The sequence below is a fragment of the Chionomys nivalis genome, chromosome 19 (genome assembly GCF_950005125.1).
Source record: "Chionomys nivalis chromosome 19, mChiNiv1.1, whole genome shotgun sequence".
Lineage (NCBI taxonomy): Eukaryota > Metazoa > Chordata > Mammalia > Rodentia > Cricetidae > Chionomys > Chionomys nivalis.
In genome coordinates this window covers 29868083-29891580 of record NC_080104.1, presented here as the reverse complement: position 1 = coordinate 29891580, position 23498 = coordinate 29868083, and the positions used below count along the sequence as shown (strand labels likewise).

At 49.1% G+C, this 23498-nt stretch overlaps 2 protein-coding genes across 8 annotated transcripts in view; one reads left to right on the top strand and one right to left on the bottom strand.

The window, feature by feature from the left end:
• Fam168b (family with sequence similarity 168 member B) overlaps positions 1-12617 on the top strand; it is a 31699-nt gene extending 19082 nt beyond the window's left edge. The window contains exons 4-8 of one of the 4 annotated variants that reach the window (XM_057751209.1): positions 1699-1734; positions 5594-5736; positions 5834-6011; positions 7645-7774; positions 8493-12617. In XM_057751209.1, coding sequence (XP_057607192.1) covers positions 1699-1734; positions 5594-5736; positions 5834-6011; positions 7645-7757 — 470 coding nt within the window. In that variant the 3' untranslated portion in view covers positions 7758-7774; positions 8493-12617. Of the gene's footprint in view, positions 1-1698; positions 1735-5593; positions 5737-5812; positions 6012-7644; positions 7775-8492 lie in introns of all 4 variants that reach the window. The other 3 variants (XM_057751208.1, XM_057751211.1, XM_057751210.1) reach the window with 3 other exon arrangements.
• Positions 12618-13871: 1254 nt separating this feature from the next.
• The window catches only part of Arhgef4 (Rho guanine nucleotide exchange factor 4), a 146862-nt gene continuing 137235 nt past the window's right edge, over positions 13872-23498 (bottom strand). For 3 of the 4 annotated variants that reach the window (XM_057751204.1, XM_057751206.1, XM_057751207.1), the window contains 9 exons: positions 20627-20806; positions 19582-19761; positions 19206-19385; positions 18460-18692; positions 17971-18100; positions 16138-16269; positions 15353-15596; positions 14661-14738; positions 13872-14175 (listed from right to left, as the gene is read on the bottom strand). In XM_057751204.1, the coding sequence (XP_057607187.1) occupies positions 14024-14175; positions 14661-14738; positions 15353-15596; positions 16138-16269; positions 17971-18100; positions 18460-18692; positions 19206-19385; positions 19582-19761; positions 20627-20806 (1509 nt within the window). In that variant the 3' untranslated portion in view covers positions 13872-14023. The remainder of the gene's footprint in view (positions 14176-14660; positions 14739-15352; positions 15597-16137; positions 16270-17970; positions 18101-18459; positions 18693-19205; positions 19386-19581; positions 19762-20626; positions 20807-23498) is intronic. The other variant, XM_057751205.1, reaches the window with a different exon arrangement.

Genomic DNA, 23498 nt, shown 5'->3' with positions numbered 1-23498 from the left:
AAGGCTTAACTCCTGGTGGTGACCCTGGAAACTGTGACTTCATCCCTGGTGGAACTTAGGCTGTATTGTGGGAAGAACATGATTAGACTTTGGGCAGACCAGACACTTAGTAGTTTCAGTCTTCTTGGTCCTGGTCCCACTGAATGGCTCCGGTGCATCAGTGATCTGAAAGCCTCAGGAAAATGTTACTGATAGAGCTTACTATGTAGCCCTGAATAGTCTAGAACTTACTCTGTAAAACAGGCTAGTCTCAGATTCACAGGATCCTCCCTCTGTCTGTGCCTTGCTTCTGCCTCTTCCTCATGGTACACTAAGGCAGTAATTAATCAGGCAAACACAGGTACAAACCAATGCATCTTACAGCAAGTAACCGTTTCATTAAGCTGGTTATTACAGTGCTTATCTGGTTTTGACACTTGTTTATGAAAGATACTTAAGAGTAAGTGAAAATACAATATAGGCTCTGCTTCCTGAGTGTTGGGATTAAAGGCGTACACCACCATCTGGCTTTCTTTAAAAATTCATAAGTCTTTGAAGTGAGATCCAAGTTTGTTTAAATAATAAGCAAAAGGAAATAGCATTAGAGTGTTAATAGACTTTGGAGTTACAGAAGTCTTTCTCTCTTAAAGGTATGTATGCACAGAATCTTAGGATGCTTACACTTTCAGAAAGCTTTTTGAAATTAACACAAGGGGCTAGGGGTGCAGCTTAGTTGATAGAGTGTGCACAGTCCCCACTACCAAATTCACAGTGGTGGCTCAGTGGACCTCAGGCAGGAGGATAGGAAATTTAAGATAATGTTCTGCTATATAGTAAATTCAAGGTCTTCCTGGGCTATGTGACACTGTCTCAGGAAGGAAAAAGTGAGTGAGTTTGCTACCACTGTGTTTGAATGCCTGTCTGTCCTGACGCCATTGGACTCTACTGCTGTCCTTTGTTGTGGCTCTTCCTGTGTTCCCAGGGTGTTGGCTTGGCTGTCGGTGTTACTGTTTTGTTTTTGTTGACTTGTCTCTTTGGGTGACAAGGATCTAGCTGCTCTTTTACTTACTTGCCTGCCCTGTCCTTATTGTGGTCATGCCATGGATATGCGGTTCTTCTTCCTCTGTGTCTACTTTGTCCTTTGTGGAACCTCTCGAGGCTCAATAGAACTCTTGAGATCTCTGTCAGGACCTCTTGGTGATGTTTCTGGCCCATGAGGTATCCCACTACTCTGCTTTCTTGGAGCTCCTTTGGAAGGCCTCACTCCTGGCCTAGCCTGGGTCCTAATCTGGAGTACTCTTCTGCAGAAACCCTTCTGCCTCACATTTGCTCAGTCCTTACTTCTTTTTAGTTCCTACTTTTGTGGAATATTTCCTTTAGTAGCTTCCCAAGAGATTATGAGGGGGTCATGTTTTAGAGAGCTCCCCTCCATCCCCGGTAAAACATTTTCTGTACCTCTATCACCTCGTAATAGTTCTCTGGATAGTGACTTATGGGTTAAGAACCATTGCCCCTAGAATTGTGAAGGCATCTCACTGAGAAGTGGCCAATATTCTTGGATATCTGGAATGAGATTCTTCTTAATGCTATATATTAAATCTGTTTCCAAAGTTGAATTTATATCTTTTGCCTCATTTAAATCTGTAACAGCTTGCCTAACCTTAAACAATACTTTGTCTTTTTTTTAAAAATGATTTTTTTGTTTGTTTTTGTTTGCAGTGCTGGAGATTGAACCCAGGGTCTTGCACATGTTAGGCAAGTGCTCTATCTGAGCTATGTTCTTGGCCCTTTGTGTTTTGTTTGTTTGTTTGTTTGCCTTTAAGATTTAAAACACTCATGTGTATGAGTGTTTGCCTGCATGTCTGTGTGTGCACCATATGTGTGCCCAGTGCTAGAGGAGGCCAAAAGAATGTGCCAAATCCCCTCGATCTGGAGTTAGAGATATTTGTGAGCTGCTGTGTGAGTGCTGGAAACTAAACCCAGGTCCTCTGTAAGATTAGCCAGAGCTCTTAATCTGAGCATTCTCTCCAGCCTATACTGTATGTGTTTAATTGGGGTCAAACTGTATATAGCTTAGGACGATCTTGAATTTTCCATCCTCCTGCCTCAGCTTCCTGAATGCTGAGAGTCTACAGGTACTATTACTCCTTTCTAGGAACAATTTCAGGTGTATACCCAAGCTTGTGAGAATGTAGTTCCCACTTCCTTGTCACTTGGCTTTGATTGCCACAGCTCCAAGTTGGTATTTCATCTATCACTTTTCCTGATTATTTTGAAGCAACTCTCATACATCATGTTGATGATTTTTAGAAATATCTCCAACAGCATGTGTAATGATATTATCATACCTAAATTAGTCATCATTATTGTGATTATTTTTGGTTTTTTATTGTGCGATGTAGAAAGTGGGCCCTGTTTTGTTTTGTTTTTTTAAAGCCTTGTGAAAACTACAAGTTCTGAATGTGGTTCCAGATTAACATTCAGCATCTGTTCTCAAAGTGCGTCACATTTGAGCCTTTTGAGTGTTGCTATTTCCCTCACGTGGCTGGTGATTGCTTGGCAAATCTCCCTCCCCTTTGGTAGTTTGGTTTTGAGTAGACACCCACGCTGGCCTCAGCTCCGTTGTCTCCTACCTCCGCTTTCAGAGTGCAGAGCTTGCACACTTGAAGTCCTGGCAAGATAGCGCAGTTGAAGTTCATGGAGATGATGGGGCAGAAGCTGGATTGTAACAGCGGAGTGGGGTCACCTGTGAGGTGATTGTTCCCTCTGGCACGATTGTGCTTGTTATAGGTGAAGGACTGGTTTGATAGGGAGGGGCCCAAACCCTGTCCAGATCCCCGCTGTTTCTTTTGTGTCAGCCTTGCTCCGCACTCTGTTGGTGTCCCTCTCCTCCTGCATACACCTTACTGTGAGTGTTCTACTTCCCATGTTTCCTCCTAAAAGTCAAGTTCCTCTTGTAGAGGGTTGCATCCTTCTTGGTCGTCTACCGTAGGACCTGGCTCACTGTCTGTGGCAGACAGCTAGATGCTGTCCTGCTCCCATGACTTGGCCTAGTGGCAAATGTTTACTCTTTTCATGATGAGCAATTTTCTTGGGAGAAGTTGGGGCTCTTCCTGCAGTGTCACTGAACCCAGAACTGGAGGGATCTTAAATTGGTTTTCCCTAACTTAAAAACGGTTTACAAATTTGTTGTGGTATAATTGGCATATAATAAAGTTGAACATACTTAAAACTGCGTATACCGTCATGAATCAACAGCACTCACCTACAGATGTGTCCCACAGCCCACTTGGAGAGCATACCCCTAGTGACCTAAAGACTTCTCACAGCTAGGCTGTCTTAAAGCAGCAGCTACCTCTTGTACTACCACACCGCCACACCAGCCTTTACCACATGGGCCTTTTGGGAATTCTTAAGATCTAAGCTATGATAGTCTCTTTATATGCTCTTGCCTATTCACTTGCTTTATAAATCCTAATGGAAAAGTTGTATATTTGACTCTCTTGGCAAATTACCAATATTGAAAGCTGATATATTTAAAATTTGTAGATATTGTAGAAGTCATTAATTCTTTCTACTAATAATATAATTAAAACATTAAAATTTCAAATTAAAATTGTTATACTCAGTTCATTCTTTTAAAATTGAGACACAATTTGTGTACAAATAGTCACATATTTAGTGTGTATTGACATGAATTTTCACAATTGTACTTTGGTACTGTGGAGCCATCACCCAAAGAAAATTTGGGACACTTTCATTATACTGGAAGGGCTTTCCTTTCCTCTCCCCTTCCTGATTCCTTCCAGATATTTAAAACTTTGAAATTTTAAAATACATATGCCAGTCTGTTGCTTTCAAGGTGGATTAGGTGGTTGTTAGATATGTACATGATTATTTGTTATGTGTTCTGTGTCTGGCTTTGAAAATCCAGTGAGGTTTGTGCTTCATTTGTAAGTTTTTTTTAGTGATTGATAAGTAGTGTTATATGCCTAGATCGCAGTTTCCTGTTGATGAGGATTTATGTGTAGGCTGGTGAACATGTTTTCCAAGTTCTGTTGTGGCCCCTAGGGGGGGTGTGTTGCTTGCGTCTCAGAGACGTGTCTGTACCTTGAGTTTGCAGTTCTGATGCTCTGTGGACAGCTGAGTGCCCTGTGCCACAAGTTTGCACCAACAAGAATGTGAAGGCCATTATGGCCTCTTCAGAACACATTCATTGCCGGATAGAGTTGATGAGAATAGGAAGCTGTCTTCAGAGTGCAGTGTGATGTTTGCTGTATTTGGATGGTTGCACTCTGCCACCACAGTCTGTGCTTGATTCTTTTGAAAGAACCTTAATTGCAGGATGAAGAAGTGTATGTGCTGTTAATGCCAAGTTGAGCCAAGGGAGGCAGGCCATAACAGTTTCTGTTCCAGCAAGTCAGGAAATTCTCATTTTCCTGCCCTGGCCACTGCCTTGAAGTTTTCAATCACTGGATTCTTCCTAGAGTTTCCTGTTAGCAATTTGCAGCATGTATTCATCTGGCTTTCAGTACATACAGTTATCTTGGAGTTTGTCCTGTGTATCAGCAATTGGTTCCCATTGGATGTTCCAGAGAATGACTGTTGGCCAATGGCAGGTGTCTGAACTCTGCTTTCCCCCAGTCACTGGTTAGTCTGCCCTTCTGGAGCCCTTCCTCAGCTTCTGAATGCATCTTGTAGTCTGCAGCTCCCAGCTCTGATGAGATACTTTAGTGGGTAGAGTCAGGGTATGTATTCACCTTCCTGCCACCCGAGAGTACAGATTCTGGAAGTAGCCTCACAGGCCTGAAAGATCCCATCTTCTCTTCCCCTTTTGTCACGTAGCTTTATATGTTGTATTTCTTTTCCTTTTAAAAATTATTTGGTTATGTGTGTGTTTGTGTGTGGGTTTTTGCGTGTAAGTCAGTACCCTGGAGGGCAAAAGAGGGGGTTGGAACTTGTGGAGCTAGAGTTAAAGGTGGTTTTAAGTGATCCATTGTGGGTACTGGGAACTGAACTTGGGTCCTCAAGAATAGCAGTTTGTGCTCTTAGCAGCTGAACCATTTCCTCAACATCTTCTCATGTCTTCTGTTTCATACTCTGCTTTATTGTTATTTTCATTTTATCTTTGGTGAGGATGATGCAACTCAGCCTACTCCCCTTGACTCAGATCTTTATACTACAGTGCTTTGTCAGGCTTTAGTGTTTGGTTGGTTTTTTTAGTTTTGCTGTAACGAACAACTTAGAGATAAGCTTGCTTATAGTAAAATTTTTGTGTATACTTGCTTAATTCCCTAAGATAGACTTCTGTGCCTTAATTGCAGGATGAATAAATGTGTGTGCCATTATCCCAAGTTAAACTGAGGAGGCCATAGCAGTTTTTATTCCAGCAAGACAGGACAGGTTCTTCTGCGCATATATACTCACCACTATACATACATACTTAAACAGAGAGCCAAGATGCCCAGGTCTTACTAAAGGAGAGAGGCAAGGCTTCAGTGGCAACAGATTTTCATTGTGTTCATGATTGGTGGTAGCCCTGGCTCCTCTCTGCATAGTTGTCCTTGTTTGGCATTGGCTGGGTTAACTCAGGCTTTTTACTTCTTTCTTTCAGGCTACACTCCTGGTACACCTTATAAAGTATCCTGTTCCCCAACCAGCGGAGCTGTGCCACCATACTCCTCCTCCCCCAATCCCTACCAGACGGCCGTGTACCCAGTGAGAAGTGCCTACCCCCAGCAGAGCCCGTATGCCCAGGTATGCTTGGGCATGCCCTACACTTTAGGGAGGGTTGGTTCCATCATATCCCTACAGCTCTGGGACCCTCTGGCAGTTGTCTCTGTTTTCCCCACAGCAAGGCACGTACTATACACAGCCTCTGTATGCAGCACCCCCTCACGTCATTCACCACACCACGGTGGTGCAGCCCAATGGCATGCCAGCAACTGTCTACCCTGCTCCCATCCCTCCTCCTAGAGGCAGCGGGGTCACCATGGGCATGGTTGCTGGGACCACAATGGCCATGTCAGCAGGTGAGTCCTAGTTCTTAGTATGTGTTCTCTGTAGCAGCATAAGAGTTGACTGAAGTGGGGAGAATCCATGAAGTTCTGACCCTTGGCATTAGAGTCTTGTGGCTTCAACTGTGTGGGAAGACTGCCCCCTCCCCTCTTTTCTCTCTCCTTTGAGGAACAGGCCATGAGTCAAATAGCCTCTACTGTGGAGCATAACTCAACAGTATGCTTTGTTAGTGAGCGAGGTGGCCATCTGGCAGTAGGAACGAGGAGTGTCAGGTAGCCCTCATTTACCCATGAGCAGCTAAAGTGTGAACAGTGGGGTAGATACTTTGTGTTCCAGACGGGCCAGCTATTTCTGTTGTCAGGCTGCAATAATGAGGAAGTGTTCAAAAAAGCTGGTTTTGTGTTGCTAGAGGGAATAGCTGCTTGCAGAAACCCTGTGCCATTTATGCATTGAATCAGGAAAATGGAAGCATGGGATTGGAAGGAAGGCCTAAGGATGATTTCACTTCTTGACCCTTCGGTATATGTTGCTGCCTTTAAGCTTTTCCATGCATGGTCATTTGTTCCCTATGACTGGGATTTAAGAAGAAGAAAAAAGTCAAGCTGTTCTTTGTTTTGTTTCTCGAGACAGGGTTTCTGTGTATAGCTTTGGAGCCTGTCCTGGCATTCACTCTGTAGACCTCTCTGGGCTCAAGCTCACAGAGATTCACCTGACTCTGTCTCCCAAGTGCTGGGGTTAGAGGTGTACACCACCTAGCTTCAAGCCATTCTTTAGAAAATTTTCCTGGACTTCAACATAAGGAAATCATTGTCATACTTAGATCCGTGAGATTCTGTTTATTTCTGCTTAGAATCTCCATTTGATGTGTCCGAGTTTGTTGCTAAAATGAAGACTAGCATAGACTGCTGCCGCCTGAGGGTTTAACCTCCGTCATGCAGGCCATTGCTGAGTGTACATGCTTGTGGGATATAGGACTGCCTCGTGCCTGTGTGTTCACGCTCTTTGTCGCTTTCTCCTCCTCATCTCCTCTCGTGTGTGCTGTTTTTGTCTCTCTTCCTCTCTCTTCCCCTTCTCTCCCTCCCTCCAATATACAGCTCTGTGTTAAGTATACCCACGCTGCCGTGAAACAGGTCTCCAGAATGTTCACCCTGCAAATCTAAAACCCTCTACCCATTAAACACTCTTTTTCCTTCCACTGGTCTATGTTCTGTCTCTGAATCTGACAGCTTCAGAACCTCATGTAAGTGGGAACATGTGCTGTTCTTTCCTCGCCGGCTTTTTCACTGAGCACAGTAATCTCAGAGTTCACTTCGGGTACTCACATGTCGGATTTCCTTCCTTTTTATGGGCAGTAATACTCCCTTTCTCATTTTATAGCCATGTCATCTGGCAGAATTAGTGTGTATGACCTGAAGGGGAGTGACAAGCATATTATGACCACAGACTGCTGTGGTTATAATACCTTTCAGCACTTCGGGATAGTCTGTTCAGAGTTTTGACCCCTGGATCAAGACCGTTTCCTCTTCCCTTGTATATCTCTTCACAAGGAATTCAGGTCATGTGCTTTTTCAGAGGCCACATGGTGAAGATCTGCTCTCTGGAGAGGTCACACGTGCCTTTTGTATGAAGTGTTTCCCTTTCTTCCAGGTACTCTGTTGACTGCTCATTCTCCAACTCCTGTCGCCCCTCACCCAGTCACTGTCCCCACATACCGAGCCCCAGGAACACCCACCTACAGCTATGTGCCCCCTCAGTGGTGATTACCCTGCAAATTAATGTAAGTACTTGTCAGGTATGCTGGCTGAGCAGGGCCTGGTGAAGTGCATTTCCCTGAGGAAGTGGGAAGCTGACCTCAGAGACTTAGCACTGTTCCAGTTTGCTTCGCTGATAAAACTAATTTAAACCAGCTTGGGGAAGGGAAGGGTTAGTCCACCATAAGGGGAATCTAAGGCAGGAAATGAAGCACAGACCATGGAAGTTGATTGCTGATTGGCTTGCTCCCTCCAGAGCTCAGCTACCTTTCTTATATTTCCTAGTCCACCTGCCCAGGGATCACACCTCTAGACCGTACCTCATTAATTAGCAGTCGAGAAAATGCCACACAAACATGCCTACAGGCCAGCCTGGTGGAAGCAGCTCCTGTTCTTCTATTGAGATTTCCTCTTGCTAAGCACTAAGAGAAAGGTGCACCTGCTCTTTACATGGGGACAGTGCAGAACTTTGTTTTTATTCTTATGGAGATGTCCCAAAGTAGAGGAAGAAAGGAGGCCATTGAGTGTTAAAATTTTCACACTGCATCTTGCTGCTTCTTTAATGGGCATGTTTCACCCTTCTGCTTGCTGCAGTTTGTAGGGTTCCAGTTACAATAGGGGCATGGGGCACAGGGTATCTCTGGTATGGGGAACAAGTGCAGCAGTTGTGGCTACTGCTGTCCTCTGGAGTTTTTGAGGCAGAGGTGCCAAGAACCTGTATGACTGTTTGTCATTCTTTCCCAGATTTGAGGATGGAGCTGTGCAGTCACTTCATTGGGTTCCACAGCTGGTGCTGCAGGCCTTGTGCCTCCAACCAGGACTTTCTTCTTAATGCTCTCGACACTTAGCTAAACACGACTGCATCCCAGCCCAGCAGGTCCCAGCTCGCTAGTCTCCAACTAACTCTGGGTTGGTTTTAAAGCAAATCCTGTTTTGTGGACTGCCTGGCAAATTTTTTAGCTAACTGTAATGATAAAAAGGGAGTATTGCTCTATTCTGAATCATATCTAGTTGAATGCATGTTTATAAAAACAAACACAAAAAGCTTGCTCAATCTACCTGCAGTGGCTGATGCAAAACCATCACATGCAGAATCCAAAGGACTGGACTGTGTTCTACAGCCTGTGCCACTCATGCACTGTTGTCATGTATGCTGAGTCTCCAAGTTACATGTGTGCAAGTGAATGTCCTCAAGAAGCACCTAGAGTACTGAAGGGGATTCTTGGGGTGATGAGGGTTGCCAGGTAGGGACACAGACTTGTAGTTTTTGGCACTGACGCACCTGGAGGGAGCTGCAGGGACTGGGAGAGAGTGAGTCTGTGGTGGCTCCAGAGCAGCAGCAGGTATAGTAGGGTCCTCTCCTTCATTTCAGCTCAAGTACGGTCTGAGAAGCAGGGATGTACTGAAGCCCACCAGGAAATACGAGAGCTGGGAGCCAGTAGAGCTGGGATGAAGAGTGGTCTGTGTGTCAGGAGAGCAGTGTCTCTGCCATCTGAATTTCCATTGTGCATCTTACAGGATATGTTCTGTGTATCTGTTGGGAAAGTCCAGTGTAGAACTAAACTGTCTTCCCAGGAAGGAGGATGTCAAAGAGGAGCGGCCACACTGAGGTGGTATTGTCTTTTGCTTTATTTCGCTTAGGGAATCGTCCCTTTCTTTCCCCCTGAGAAATAATTGAGTCCGCTAAAAACACACAAGCACAGCTGTATTCACCCACAAAGAAGGGCAGAGATGTCAGTTGTGTGCTGTGGGGAGTGGTGTATATTTAAGACTGGTTAAAAGGGAATAAGTGTATTTTAAGTTAGTTCCCATGTTTCTTGTAGAGAAGCAGGGCTGAGATTATGTCTAAAAATGTAGAAGTAATGTAGCTTGTCCCGGGGTCATTTACCTGATGACGACCTGTCCTTTTGTGTCTAGCTGGGGTGAGGCCTTGAAAGTCTGTATAAATGTCCTGTGAGCCTATTTTGCCACCTTTTTCTGACAGCACTCAGAACCAAGCAGATGTGGAGAGTGGAAAGGGCCAGACAGTTTTGGACTATACTTGCCTATCCAGATGTGTTGTGGGAAAGATTTTGAGTGTGTAATCTGAGTATGTACATAAAATATCAAGAAGGTTCTTTTTACCTGTATATGCCCAGCTTGAATCTGTGAGAGTGTTTCTGTTCAGTGTGGGTCAGAAGGGCAGGACCTTTCTGGGGGCCGTCAAGTGGGGATGTGTTTTGTTCCCCCGTTGAAGTGCTTGGGCTTTGGTTGGAAGGGGTGCTTGTCTCTGGCAGCAAGGTCAGGGCTTCCAAGTTGGTGTGGAGGAGGTTGCCTCATTAGCAATCAACTTGACTAGAGGGTGGGTCATCCGAACATTGAGCCTTTGGAAACCTTATTTTTATAGTCGTGCTCTTCCATAATTTGTTTCTAGCATTTTATTTTATAAGAAGTTGTGGAAAATTTCTGCATGGATCAGTATAAACACAAGAGTTCTCATTCCTAATATCCATGGACATAGAATGTTTATGGATGAATATGTTTAATTGCCTCATGAGCACCTAACCGTGTGTGGGGGGTGAGTGTGTGTGTGCGCGCGCATGTGTGTAGAGTAAGAATGCACACAGTGCACAGAGATAGAAACATTTGCTGTAGACACACAGCTTGTATCTGTACTTCATGTTGGGATTTCCATCTGTGCGGTGGATAGTTTGCAGTGTTGCTGGTTCCAAGGTTTCCCTGGACCCAACAGAGAGAGGGTGGTTTTCCCAAGTGAATGATCATAGATAGTGGAACAAATGTACCCGTGATTTTCGCATGTGTTTTAAAAGGTTCCCTCACCCATCCCAACATACCTGTCTCTCTGCCTGTGAAGGGTAGGGTTGTTTGCCTACAGCAGGAAGTTAGCAAGTCCTTGGGTCTGCTCGCAGCTGCACACAGTGTGTGTTTCCACAGGCCCCGAGTTCTCAGGAGAAAGAATAGTGGGATGTTATCCCCTCCTGCTGATCCCTCAGCTTCACACACTTGCCCTGTAACTGGTAACAGACCATTCTTTTTCTTTCAAATTGAATTGAGTGACTATCAGACACTTGCGTATTATCCAGCTCATCTGTGTGGAAGCCTTTTCTGTTGTGAAACCATCAGGCCATCACCTGTGGAATCTGCTGGGGACAGATCTGTCAGGTGAAAATCTGGGCATACAGATAGTAACAGACTGTCACAGGTGGTGTTCAACAGCAGTCAGTCTAAAGTTTAGGACTAGAACTCGGGCCAGTATTCTATTACACAGCTGCATAGGTATCCCCAAAACACTGAGGAACATTCCAAGAAAGTGTGCTTTTTATGTGTGTAACATTCCCAACTAGAGTCCTTCAGCTAAATTCTTTTAGAAAGTAAGGCAGGCAGGCAAAGGGCCTGATTCTGTGAACATGGACATCGTTGCTTGGGTTTTTTCTTAATTTTTAAAGTTTATTCTCTGCTGCCTCCCCTGAGGCTAGGGAGCTTTCTTCCTCTGCTGCTATTTGTAGTTTAAAGCTCAGTAGCGCTGTTGGGTTTTTAAAGAACCTGCGAGCTCCCTGAGAAGTAAGGCCACCGTCAGGATTGGGCTGGAAGGAGTGCTCTTCCAGAACTTTTGTCTCCTGTCTTGTGGTCTTCCTTGGAAGAATCATTGAGTGGCTGTTGGCTGACCAGTTAGCATTCTGGGGAGCAGCTATTGAGTGTTTTGCGGAGGTGGTGTTTCTAACAGGAGGGGTAGTGGATGTTTCTTTGGGGATATGCTAGAGTGAGGGGAATCTCATTGGGGATCTTTGAGCTCACTGGCTTCCGACTTGGGCCTTAGTGAGTGAGTGTGCCTGTGGTTGAGAGAGGCTGGCAGGCATAAACCTTAAACACTGGCACTGCTTCAGATTTCCTCAGCTCTCCTTTCTGAATATTGGAGTACAGTATTACTTGTGGGACCACCTCTCATTCGGCAGCTGACGTCTGTAGTTGTGTACCTGGCACTGCTGGATGGCACAGGACCTCCTAGGGTGCAGTGGCAGTTACAGCTGCTGGTCCTTTTCTCTGGTGCTTTCTGAAGGTTGCTAGAGGGCAGCTGGCTGAACAGTGGAGTGTGGAGCTTACTCACGTCTAGCGCACCTCCCAGGTTTGCATAGTTCTTGAATTACTTCTCCTGCCCAGTCTTCGACGTTTGATGGACTGATTCCCAGAAAGAATAATATGGTTTCATAGGAACAGTTAAAATTATTCCCCATATCTTAGAGGATTCCTTTCCCCCTACCCCTCTTCATTTGAAGAACAGAAAACCTGTGGAATAAATCTTACTAGAATTATGGGATGGGAGGCAGCAGCTTTTTGGTCTAGGAACTGCCGTAGTTGTACATGAGATGCGAGGACCTGATTGGCATAACAGGCAGCTCCCAGGGAAGGGCTGTGGGTGGGTCTGGTGCAGACTGTGGGCAGTATAATAGACCAGTTAGGTCACACTGGGGACTGGCTCCCAGAAGGGTTATTGTGGCAGCTGGAGGCCCCAAGGAGCCTGATAGGCTGTGACTGAACAGAAAAGGTTCTTCTTTTTTTAAACTTTTATTTTTAAATAATCTTTTTTACACTGTTTTCTTGGTACTTTTTTTATGCTTAAGTCAGCATTGTCTTCCAGTGTTAAAGGCATCCCTTGCCTCTTCATTGAACTTATGTGTCAATACAATAGGAATGGACAGACTGTCCATCCCGAGCCAGTTCAACTAAATGTAAATTCATACTGTTTTAATTTTTTATGCAATCTGATGAGTAGATGAGCTCAGATTTAAAATCCTTAAAAGCACGTTTATTGTAACAGGAATTGTTATGTATTAATACTGCAGTTTTCAATAAAGATTGACTTGTGTTGCATATTCTGTTTTCTTTTTTTCTTGTAAGTTTTGTCAGAGGTGATGTCCTGACTGGCATATGCTGCTACTTCTCCCAGGCAGGAGATTGCCAGCGGGTTGGGGTGAGGCTGTGTGTTCAGTCCTCAGTTGGCTTGGGTGGAGGGGATCCTCCTGGGTAATGTAGGAGGTAGAGGCTTGTGTAGCTCTCTACATAAACTCCCGTGTCCTTCAGTTCAGTGAGGAGGATGCTGGGACTCAGAAATACCACCACAGCCATCCCCTTAGCTCACATATGCCAATTAGCTGGATCCTCCAGGGGGTAGGAGGGAGTCTGGGTACCCACTGCCATCTGTGGCTCTTTCACTTGCTTTCCTCCTTCTCCCTTTGGCCGTCTGCAGTAGCTTAGCCCACTTCCCTAGGCTAAGAACAGAGTAGCTGAGGGCAGAGAAGGGTACCAGCCCCAGGAGGAATGGGCCAGCACACGGAAGAGGAAATTCACACGTACATCAACAACTGATCAGCAGCCAGGTTACTTAAGTTTCTTTATGAAATTAAATGTGGTTTCTGGATTAGAGAAGGTGCAGTGCAAGAGTAACTGACCATGCTTCTGAATCCTATGGGCTCTGCACGGTGTGCAGGCCTGGCTGTGCCCCATGAGGGGTCAGTCCGCGCTAGGCCACAGAATTCAGTCCTTATGGCTTCTCACACTCACTAGGTAAGGCAATCTTTCTGTGTCATTAACAGTTCTCCATTGTTAGAGAAACAACACGACATAATCATAATGAAAAGGGACTGGGTTTGTACAGCCACCCCAGCTTCAGGGAACTGCCACTAACCTGGAACCAAGTACACGGCTGACTGTATGGTTTTCTTCTCGTTGCACATGTCACAAAGAGGGTGTCTGGCAGCCAGCAGTGTCTAGAGGAGCCAGGAAGCATAAGGACAGCTATGGGTAGAGTTAGGAGTGCAGAATTTCTGGTTCCTGACCTCTGAAGTTGCAAGTGGGCTGGGGGCCTGAAGGACAAATGGAGAGCAGAGGGGCACACACCTGCTTTTGCAGTGGCTCATGGCCACAGACTTTGGTCTCCTGCCCAGAGGAAACAGGAGTGGAGATAAACTTTCCAAAGAACGTCCAGAGCATATGAGCCCGATTTGCACAGCCTGGCCAGTGGTGGTTCTGAGCTGTGGCTTGCAGGCTTACCATGGTGGAGGCCCTGCGCAGGTCCAGAGTATAGGCAGAGGCTGGTACCCGTGCAACACTGCACTAGCAGTGGGGAAGAGTCCAGAGGCGGGACCCAGACTTAATACAGCTCTGGTGCTTTACCCGTTCACTTCCACTTTGCAAACCAGGCAGAGGGCTTGATGGAGTAGGCCTCGAGGGAAGGCTGGCTCCACCAAATGCTGTCAGACTGTCCGATAGGTGCTGGCTCACTTCCGGAAAGGTGCCAGTCGGCTGAGGCTGTGCCAGAAGTGAGATGGCTTCCGCCTGGGCTCTGCTAGCACCAACACCTGCTGCTGGGGCCGGCTGGCAGGCAAGGATGGATGCTTGTGGCGGGTCAGGTAGCCTGGCCTGCCGATAGCTGGGCAGGGAGAGACAGCAGGGGTCACAAGGTGGAAAGACAGAGGGGTTCATGTGTGGGTTCGTGGGGGTAGTTTGCCACACAGGATCTGCTTTCCAGGGGGTTAACCACAATACACAGGACCCCAGGGTATCAAGAGCTTTTGGCCTGAGGCTGGCCAGGGCCACTGTCCAAGGCATGGGATGCCTGCCTTCATCTACGTAGATGGAGAGGTGGCTCCCTCCCAGGCAGCTGTGTTGTGGCTATCAGCCTGGGAAAGTGAGCACTGTAGCCCCTGGTACCACTAGATCAGAGGTGTCAAGCGAAAACTGTACTGACCAACCACTCTTGTCATCTGCGGCTCTTATCACCTTTGGAAACATACACCCGTAAAGACAGTAGACATCTCCAAAGACCCAGATGGCTAGCTGGCTTTGCTTTTGAGGTCAGATGGAAACGTGATCAATGCTGGAACTGCCCGAGGAGTAGGATGGTTCCCCATTTACCTTTAGGCTTCCCTGTGGCCTGCTGCTTGCTGGCGTTCAGCATGGCCTGCTTCCTCTGCAGCTCAGTGATGGAGAAACCTGGAGGAAGGGCACACGTGAGATGCTGCCTTGCCTTCTTCAACTGCCCATGTGCCTCCTTGGAGGGCTTCCTGGTCCAGGTAATATCTGTCCTCCTGGTGCCCCATGCCTATCATACTTTACAGGTTGGCACGGCAGGGGACTGCTCCCTCACCTGCTCAACCACCCTTTCTTGCCAACCAAGGCAGAGAGCAAAGATCCCTTGAGCCACCACTTCATTCCCCCCCTTGACCCTATGACCCCTTCCCATTTCTCTCCTCCAGCTTTCTCTATACTGCTGTGGAGTATATATATACTGCTCTTTCCCAAACCACAGCATGAAGCTGGGGGTCTAGGCATAGGAAAGGCTGGGAAAGGTAGTACCCACCCCATGCTCTCCCAGGGCTCGAGCTGGTTGGAAAGGGACTCCCCCTGGTCTCAACAGATGGGCACATTCAGTGAGGCTGACCACAGAGGAAGAGCCCTTTCTGCCAGAGGGGTGAGCACAGCAGAGCCTGTGCCGAGAGGTTTCTGCAGCCTCACCTAGCCCTAGGCATGATCTCATTCTCAAGATGGCGCTGAGCACCTGGTAGGTGGGCCCCAGAAACTAGGCAAGGCCCAGCAGGGTCTCCCACCTGTCTCCTGGTCCAGCCGCACCTGCTCCCTCTCCCTGGCAAAGGCCTTCAACCAGCGCTGCTTCTGTTCTGGTTTCCTGGCACACAGTAAGTGGCTGTCGCCTGTGGCGCCACAGTACAGACGGAGGGCATTCTTGACGCTCACATGGAGGTCGCGGTCCTTCCCGTCTTCCACATCCACCACCTCCAGGTCATCCATGTCCAGCCGGCCCTTGTAGTACAACACGTCCCGGCGGAGCAGGTCCTGCCAGATGCTACCCTGAGCCCTGGCTGCCCAGCAGCCTGTCTGACCACCTAGTCACGCCCACTCCCACCCCCAGCTTCTGATGGACAGACAGGACAGTCTTTGTCTTTGAGGTGCACATTGACAGAAAGCCCCAGGAACTAAAGCAGCAGCCCGTATGGGAGAGCAGAGAGAACAAGGAAGGCTTCGTGCATGGGGCCATTGTGCCGTGGTTGAAAGAAGCAGAAGCTAGCAGTAAAGAGGCCAGAGGCTGCAGGAATCAGAGAACTCAGGATATGGAAGCGAAGGCTTGCAGGGAGAGACATGGTCTGAGGAGCAGGCAGGGACCAGGTTGGGAAGGAGGAGGGTGTTCTGAGCAGCACTGTTCCAACAGCTACCCCAGTGTCCCTGGGCTCGCTCTATAGAGAGTCAGTCCTAAAGGCCTGGAGATAGGAAATGGCCAAGGTAGAGTCGGCCAGGCCCTTCACTTCTAGACGAGAGCCCCAGCCCTTATTGCTCTGCTATAAGAAACTGGTCCAGCAAGGCAGGGTGGTTCGGATACCTTTTTACAGTAGATGAGCTGACGGTCAAAGAGAAAAAACATTCTCTGCTGACTCTTGGCTTGAGGCTGTGTTACACGAGTCAGCTCCCCCGAGTAGATGAGTTCTGAGCTCCTGACCAGGAGATCTTCCCCCTGAGTGAACCCCAAGGAGAGCCATGAGGTAAGTGCACCCAACCTTGGACTCTACTCCCTGCCTCTCTTGTTGGTGAGCCTTCCCACTTAGCCTGAATTGTGCCAGGCCAACAGAAGGGGATAACAGACACCCTTAAAGCCCAAAGCAGTCCTTGGGGCCTTGAGGGTGTGGCTGTGGGAGGTGAATGAAGGCAGACCTGACCGTCCTGTGGAGTAGGACTTCAGTGTAGCCTGTGGGCCTTCTGAGAACTTGATGTGCCACTCTAAGGTGCACAGTGATTTCAAAGGGTAGGAAACTGGAAAATACATTTGGATGTACTGAGTTAAATAAAATGTCAAAGCCCAGTTCAGTCATTTTCATTTTGTATGTATGTGTTCCACATGTGCGCTTATGTATGAGTGTGGGGGCCAGAGGTCAACACCAGGTGTCTTCATCACTTTCCATCCTTTTGTTCAACTTTTATTAAGTATATTTATTGTGGGAGGGGAGGGGTGGATGCCCGCATGCCACAGTAAGTGCGTGGCAGTCAGAGGACACCTTGCAGGAGCCTCTCTTTCCACCACGGGGGTCCTGGAGACCAAGCACTGCTCATCAGCTTTGGCAGCAGACACCTTTATCTGCTAAGCCATCTCACTGACTCCGGCTGGCTGGCCAGAAAGCTTCAGGGATCCTGTCTTTAACCATCTGGGACTGGGATACAGCCGTCACCATGCCTGGCTTTTTATGCGGGTGCTAGGAATCGGAATTCCCATGTGCATGTGACCTGCGCAGCAGGGGCCTCACCGTCTGAGCCACCGCCCCCACCCCACTGTGTTCTTACTTTTGGCAGGTGGCTACTAGAAAGTACAGAATCCTAGACATGGCTCATATTTTCTTTCGAATGGACAGTACTGCTTTAGAGAGAAAATAGGTTTGGCAGGAACTTGCCCCTGCAGCTGAATGTATTTAGGACCTGAAACTGGCAGTCTGGCGCTGTTGGCAACTGTCCATTTGGGAATGACTGTGCTCTCCAGTCCTTCACCAAGCACGGGCTTAAAACCAGTCTACTGCATTGTCCTCCTCCCCTACCCAAGGCTTAGGAGTCAGTGTGAGGACAGGGCCTATGCCTCTACTTCTCTGTAGCTCATTTGGGCATGCTTCCACTTACTTTCCTATCCTGACAGCTGGCATGGCATACCATGGCTCCAGATGGGTGCAGGCTAGAGGTGGCTAGTTGCTGGGTGCAGAGGAGCAGAGTCTTCCCGCCCCGACACCTCTAGGGAGCAGGCATGATAGACTGGCAGATCCGTGGGAATGCTCAGCTCAGAAAAGCTGACAAAGCCTTGACATGGGAGGATCCATTTCTAGTCCCACCATTGGCTCTAATCTCAACTGTTGACAATTCCAGAAGGTATCTAAAGCTTAGCAGTCCAGCCTGTCTCTTAGGGCAGAGAAACAGACCAAGATGTCTTAGAAACACAGTTCCTTGTGATAGGGCTGCCCCTGGGCTGCTGGTGGCTAGAAGGTGTGTGGTGGTGTACACAGAAAGGAGACCATTACGTGCCAGGGTGGAGGCACCGCCAAGGAAAGGCCCAGTGCAAGAGAACCTATCTTCCAGTAGGTCCTGGGAGCGCAGTGGATCCCTGCTTCTGTTCCCCTCTGGACAAGAACAGTTTTCAAGCAAGGACCCCACAGTATTTTCTGGGCACTGGGGCCCTCACCTCCCAGTCCTCTATGGAGCTCTGCCACTGAGCAATCTTGTCGATGTTTTCAAGTCTCCGTTTCCGTTCATTGATGAGCTGGGCCACATTCTTCATAGCATGCAAGGCAGCTTCAACGTTCTTAAAGTCCCTGGGGCAGAAGAGACAAATGTGCAGCGAACTGGGGAGCAGAAAGAGCTGTAGAGTCCCCAGAGGCCCCTCCATGTAAAGTTGTCACCTCTGGGCTGTATATCATGGCCACAGCCATCAGGTACATAGTCTCTCTCCTCCATAACTGGTAGGTAGAACAGCTTAATAGTCTATTGACGAATATCCTCCCCTACTCCAGTAGAGCTCAGGGTGGTGGGCTTGCTTTACCTAAGCTATTTCCCAGTGCCCAAAGCGGTACCCACCATTCTGCAACTGGTACCCACACTATAAATATTCATTTGGCTGGCTGATGGCATGCAGAGTCTCAGGCAGCTCCCCTCACCACCTCGTGCCCTCTACCTGTGCTGGGGGTGTGTGTACTTGAGCAGCTCCGCCAACTGGAGGGGATACTTGCAGATCTTCTGCACAGGGGTCAGTAGAAAGCCATCCAGGGAGATGTCAATCATTCTTTGCAGCAGCCGGCAGGCCTCGAAGAAGTACACATACTTGCTGAGCTTGGTGAGCCGGGAGAGCTCCACACAGGCGTTGGGGTGGTTGTTGCAGTACTCAGAATAGATCTGGAAGTCTGCTTGCTGGGGGCACAGCTGAAGGTCAGGGTGGCTGTCTCCTGTTTGCCCAGGCAACAGGCTACAGCCATGAGGTGAGAGGGACAGGAATCTCTGCATTTGTTTTAGGAACTGATTCTACCGACTTGGCTGTCATCCCAGGGATGGGAAAAACCTGTGCTACCATGCCCATCCTCGGAGCCACTCAGCTTTCCCAGCAGGGCTTCCAGGAGGAATTCTGATTATGCATTTGTTATTTATCTTTTAATGAAATCAATGGTGCTAATCAGGAAGGGTTATCAAGGCTAAGCAGGTAAGACCTTGGAAGGTAGAGTCCCTTAGCTGCTTCAGCAGAGGACAAGACAGCCTCTGCCCAGTAAGGCTAGCAGCTTCTATCTGTGAACCTGGTGTGGGAAATTCTGGGAAGACATAAAGCAAGGGAGTCATGCAGAAAGACAACAGGGAGTGGGGGGTAGGAGGGGCAGGCACTGCTGCGTTAGGGCTCAGGGATCCTAGCAGGATGTGTCCAGGCACACTCACGTGTTCCAGAAAGCAGGCACCCAGCTCGCTCAGGTGTGGCCGCTCTGTGTTGAACTTCTGCTCCAGAGCCTTCACGAAGGCCTTCTGGCAGCGGTAGATGTCCTCAATGTTCCCGAAGATGGTGCGCAGCTGCTCTTCACTGAACATGTCCTCCCGCTTTCGGCACTGGCGGACATAGCCCTGGGGGATGGGGTGGGCCCACGCTCTCTCTCTAGGGACCCACCTGCCTACCCTTCCACGTGCCACGCCCCCCCCCCCCCCCCCCGCACCAGTCCGCTTCACAACCCGGCCCCACCCATCCTGTTCTACTCATAGCTTAGGGTCACACATTTCATAATCCTCACCTCGCCAAGCAAGCCCTGCCTGCCTTCCTCACCTCGCAGATGTCCCGAAGGTGCTTGATATAGTCCCGCTCAGTGCTGAGGATCTCATTGATGACGTTGGTGCGCATCTGGTCCTTGCAGCTCTGGGCCTCTGGGATGTTGTCGTCGGCCTCTCCAGCCCCGGCCCGCGGGGCCTCGTAGTCATCCGCGGGCTCATCCTGGTTCACCCGCAGCTAGACAATACAAAACAGACAAGTGCCTGCCATCCTCCTCGTCACTCCCTGAACTCTGCTCCAGGGCATCGGGACACACAGGGCATACCTTCAGTTTCCCTGCAATTACCTCCTAGGCATAAGACCAGGGCGGGGGATGGTGGGGTTTGATGACCACAGCTGATGTCAAATTCACCCCTCTAGGAGGGCTGTGTTCTCAGCAGGGATTGGAGCAAGAACTAGGAATTTCTGAACTAGACCTCACCAGGTGCCAGGTAGAGGCCTTGCAGGCTGGTTAGCTATTAAGTTTAGGAAAGGGGGGGGTCTGCAAAGGAGGGGTTCTTGAATACCTGGGAATCCCCTCCCTTTGGGAGTCTACATCAAAATGTCCTTCTCTGGTCACCAGATGCAGCCTAAGGTTGGAACTGGGTCACCTGCTCTCCTGGGTATGACTTCACTGTCTATGCCTCCTGAGATTTCTACCTCCCAGGGCTGTCTGTATGTTACATGTTCCCCAAACACCTCAACTAAAACATAGTTGTGGGTAGAAGGCATGGGTTGCTTGAAGCAGTGGTATGCTAAAGCATCACAGTCTTACATTTCTGACCTGCGCTTCTCTCTAGCCCAGGAGGGCCGTGAGCAAGGGCCTGGGAGTGTGTGTGTGTGTGTGTGTGTGTGTGTGTGTGTGTGTGTGTGTGTGTGTGTGAGCAGAATGTCTGTCACAGTTCTGACCCTCACCCATCCAGTCTGAGGTACCAAGTAACAGCAAAACAGAGAGGGCAGTCCATGCTCCATGCCTGGAACTGCAGAGCTGTTTGGGGCTTGGACTTCTGAGCAGAGCCAGGAGTCTTCAGAAGTTTGGGGAAAGCACAGACTGGAGCCATACCCGTACAAAGCTGGCAGGGAACCACCCCTCGCCATCTGCGACGCGGCCCCACCACCATTCTCTGTTGGTGGCATCCATCACTTCGATGACATCGCCGGCTTTGAAGCCCAGTTCCTGGTCGTCCATGGTAACATGGTCCCACAGGGCTTCGGCACATACCACACTGCCATCACTAATGAGCTGTGGAGAGAGCCAAGGCAGTGGCGTCAGTGAGGCAAGGCTACCCTAACCTGCTCTTACCCAGCAGCCCTGGAAGCAGGGATCCTGGCCTGCTCTACCAAGAAACCATTGTCCCCGCCCCCGGGGGGCAGGGCTGTGTCTTGGGCATGTCAGTGAGGGAGCCAGAAGTGAATTCATTCACACCTTCAGCTACTGAGTCTGTGACTTCTGCTTCAGTGCCCTACACTGAGATGCCGGACTGGATGTGCACGGCGACGTGGCAACTGGCAGCTGCTACTCGCACTCCTAGGTAGCCATTTAAGAGAGGGAACTTGCTCCCTCTGCAGGTTTTTGCCTGTGAGGTCACCCAATTAACAGTGCTGTTTTTCCAATGACAGTGCCCATCACAGCAGCTGGGTCATTTTCGTTGTGTTTTATTAAAAAAACAAAAAACAAACAAAAACCTTGCAGTAGTAGTCACATGACGCCACTGCTCCTTACAGCCCCATCACCCACACGCACGCTGAGGGGCGGTCCTCCTCAGACTTTAGACGCTGAGCCCTGGAGGTCCATTTTAATCACTGTTTTAGTTACGGCCTCCCTGACTTTCCTAGGCTGGAGAAGGAGCAGACAATTAATTCTCAGAGCTGCTAACTCTAGCAGATAAGCCACCGAGTCAGTCACATTATGTCTGGCTGAGAGCTCTCTGCACTGGGATCCAATGACTGTCTGATGAGGCTCCTCTCTCTACTGTGTGGCCTGCCCCCGGCCCATCCCAGGTGGCCCTGGTGGTTGGACCTCGGTCCCTCATTCTGATTCGAAGGCTGTCTTCCGCTTTATGAATAGATGGCCGAGGGCAGGATACAGTGGGGTAGGGGATGCATATGGCCTCCTTGGCTAGCCAACAGAGAACTAGATGATCACCTCCAAGCAGGTCCCCTCACAACCCAGTCCTGCTTCTTCTAAGCTGCTTTATACCCTGTGCGCTCTCCTTTGGCCTCCCTGGGGACTTCCTGTTTGAATCCTCGCATCAGCCCAGGAAAGTGGAGTTCTTCCCAGGAAGATAAGTGGCCCCTCTGCCCCACTGTCAGGCATTGCCCTAGAGCTCTCTGTGCCCAAAGCCCCACACGGATCCTAGCACAGGGCTCTGGGTTCCTGGGGACAGCAGCCCTCCAACCTCTGGGCTCACTGTCTCTGTAACAGTGACTTTTGGTAGTTAAGTCTGGCTGACACACAGCTGGTATAAGACAGGAGGACTCGGCAGGACCACACAGTAGGAGCCAGTCTGCTGCGGGCCAGGAGCCAGCAGGCTTCCTGCAGCGGGCTGTCATGTGAAGCCTTGAAGATACAGCAGAAAGAGGTGGAAGCCAGTGAGAGAGAATGCCTGACCTGGGGTCTGTAACTCTGGCCACAGATTTGGGGAAATAACCCAGGTACTCCAATGTGGTCCAACTTCCTGCTTTGTATGAACTGGGTGAGGGATCTCCCTCTGTCCCCGGATTCCCTCAAATAAACATAGGGAGGGAGGCAGGCAGCCCTCTCCTTATTTTGTGGTCTGGGTAGACCTTGTGGATCCTACCCTGCTGCTGGGACAGCTACTGAGGATGTGGGACAAAGGCAGGGCTTTTCAGAGACGAGGGTCCTGGGTTGCGTTACTGACAAGTCCCACAAAGCCCAGTCACGTGGAAGCCTGTAGAGTGGGAAGGAGGCACTGGTCATCAATGTCGCTTCCAGACACAGAAAGCATCCAGTAGACACACTGCCGTGTCTCTGAACATATCCTCCGAACTCGCTGCGGCTCCCATCAGCACAGCAGTAAACAGACTCTCCGCGTGATGGGTATCACAAATGGAAAGCTAACATGCTCCAGCTCTGAAACCAACCATGTCCATGTCACTGCCCAAGCAAAATGTGGCTCCAAGAGGCAAGAAACACATTTTACAGAGTATCAGAGGCGAACCCCAGCTTCAGCTCGGTTCATTTCTCTGCAGAGCCCCTCTCGGCCCCACCAAGTGCACCTGCTCCTAAATCCGGCTCTCCAGCTGCCGCTGAGAATAGGAATCCAGCTGGCTTCTGCCTGGCAGGAGACAGAGGCTGGCTGGCTGCCTCTGAGGTGGAGGGGCATCTGGGGGCAGTTGGGGCTTGTGCCAATACCCAGGTAAGATAAAGATTAAGATAAGCCAGGGGCAGGGGCAGAATTCCTTCCTGTGCCTCTGGTTCTGCCTGGCTCTAAGGGAGGCCGTGATTTAAACGAACCCCAGTGGACCATCATCTCCTTTATCATATCGCCCTCCTCCTACCTCCTGTGTTCCTCTCACTTGCGGGGTGGTGGCGCCTTCTCATTAAGCTGTCCCTGAACACCGGATGTGGTGGGAGGGTGTGTTCAGAGTGGCTGCTGCAAGTCAGACAGCAGCGGCTCTGCCCTAGGAGACTGACTGGCACTTTTTAAGGCCTAAAATAACAAAAACGCAGGTATCGCCTGCAGAGGAGCCCCGATATCCTCTACAGGCCTCCTGCAGCCCCGACACAATACATGCCCTGCAGTCCGACGCACACCCTTTCCAAACAGCCCCCACAAACAGGTCATGGCTCCTCCAACATCTTCAGTCAGAGACCCGCCATGTTTCCCCACCCCTTCCTCCCCAGCCTCGAAAACTGATGAAAGGCCTATTGGGCAGGTGTGCCACCACGCCCCTCAGCCACCCTCACGGTG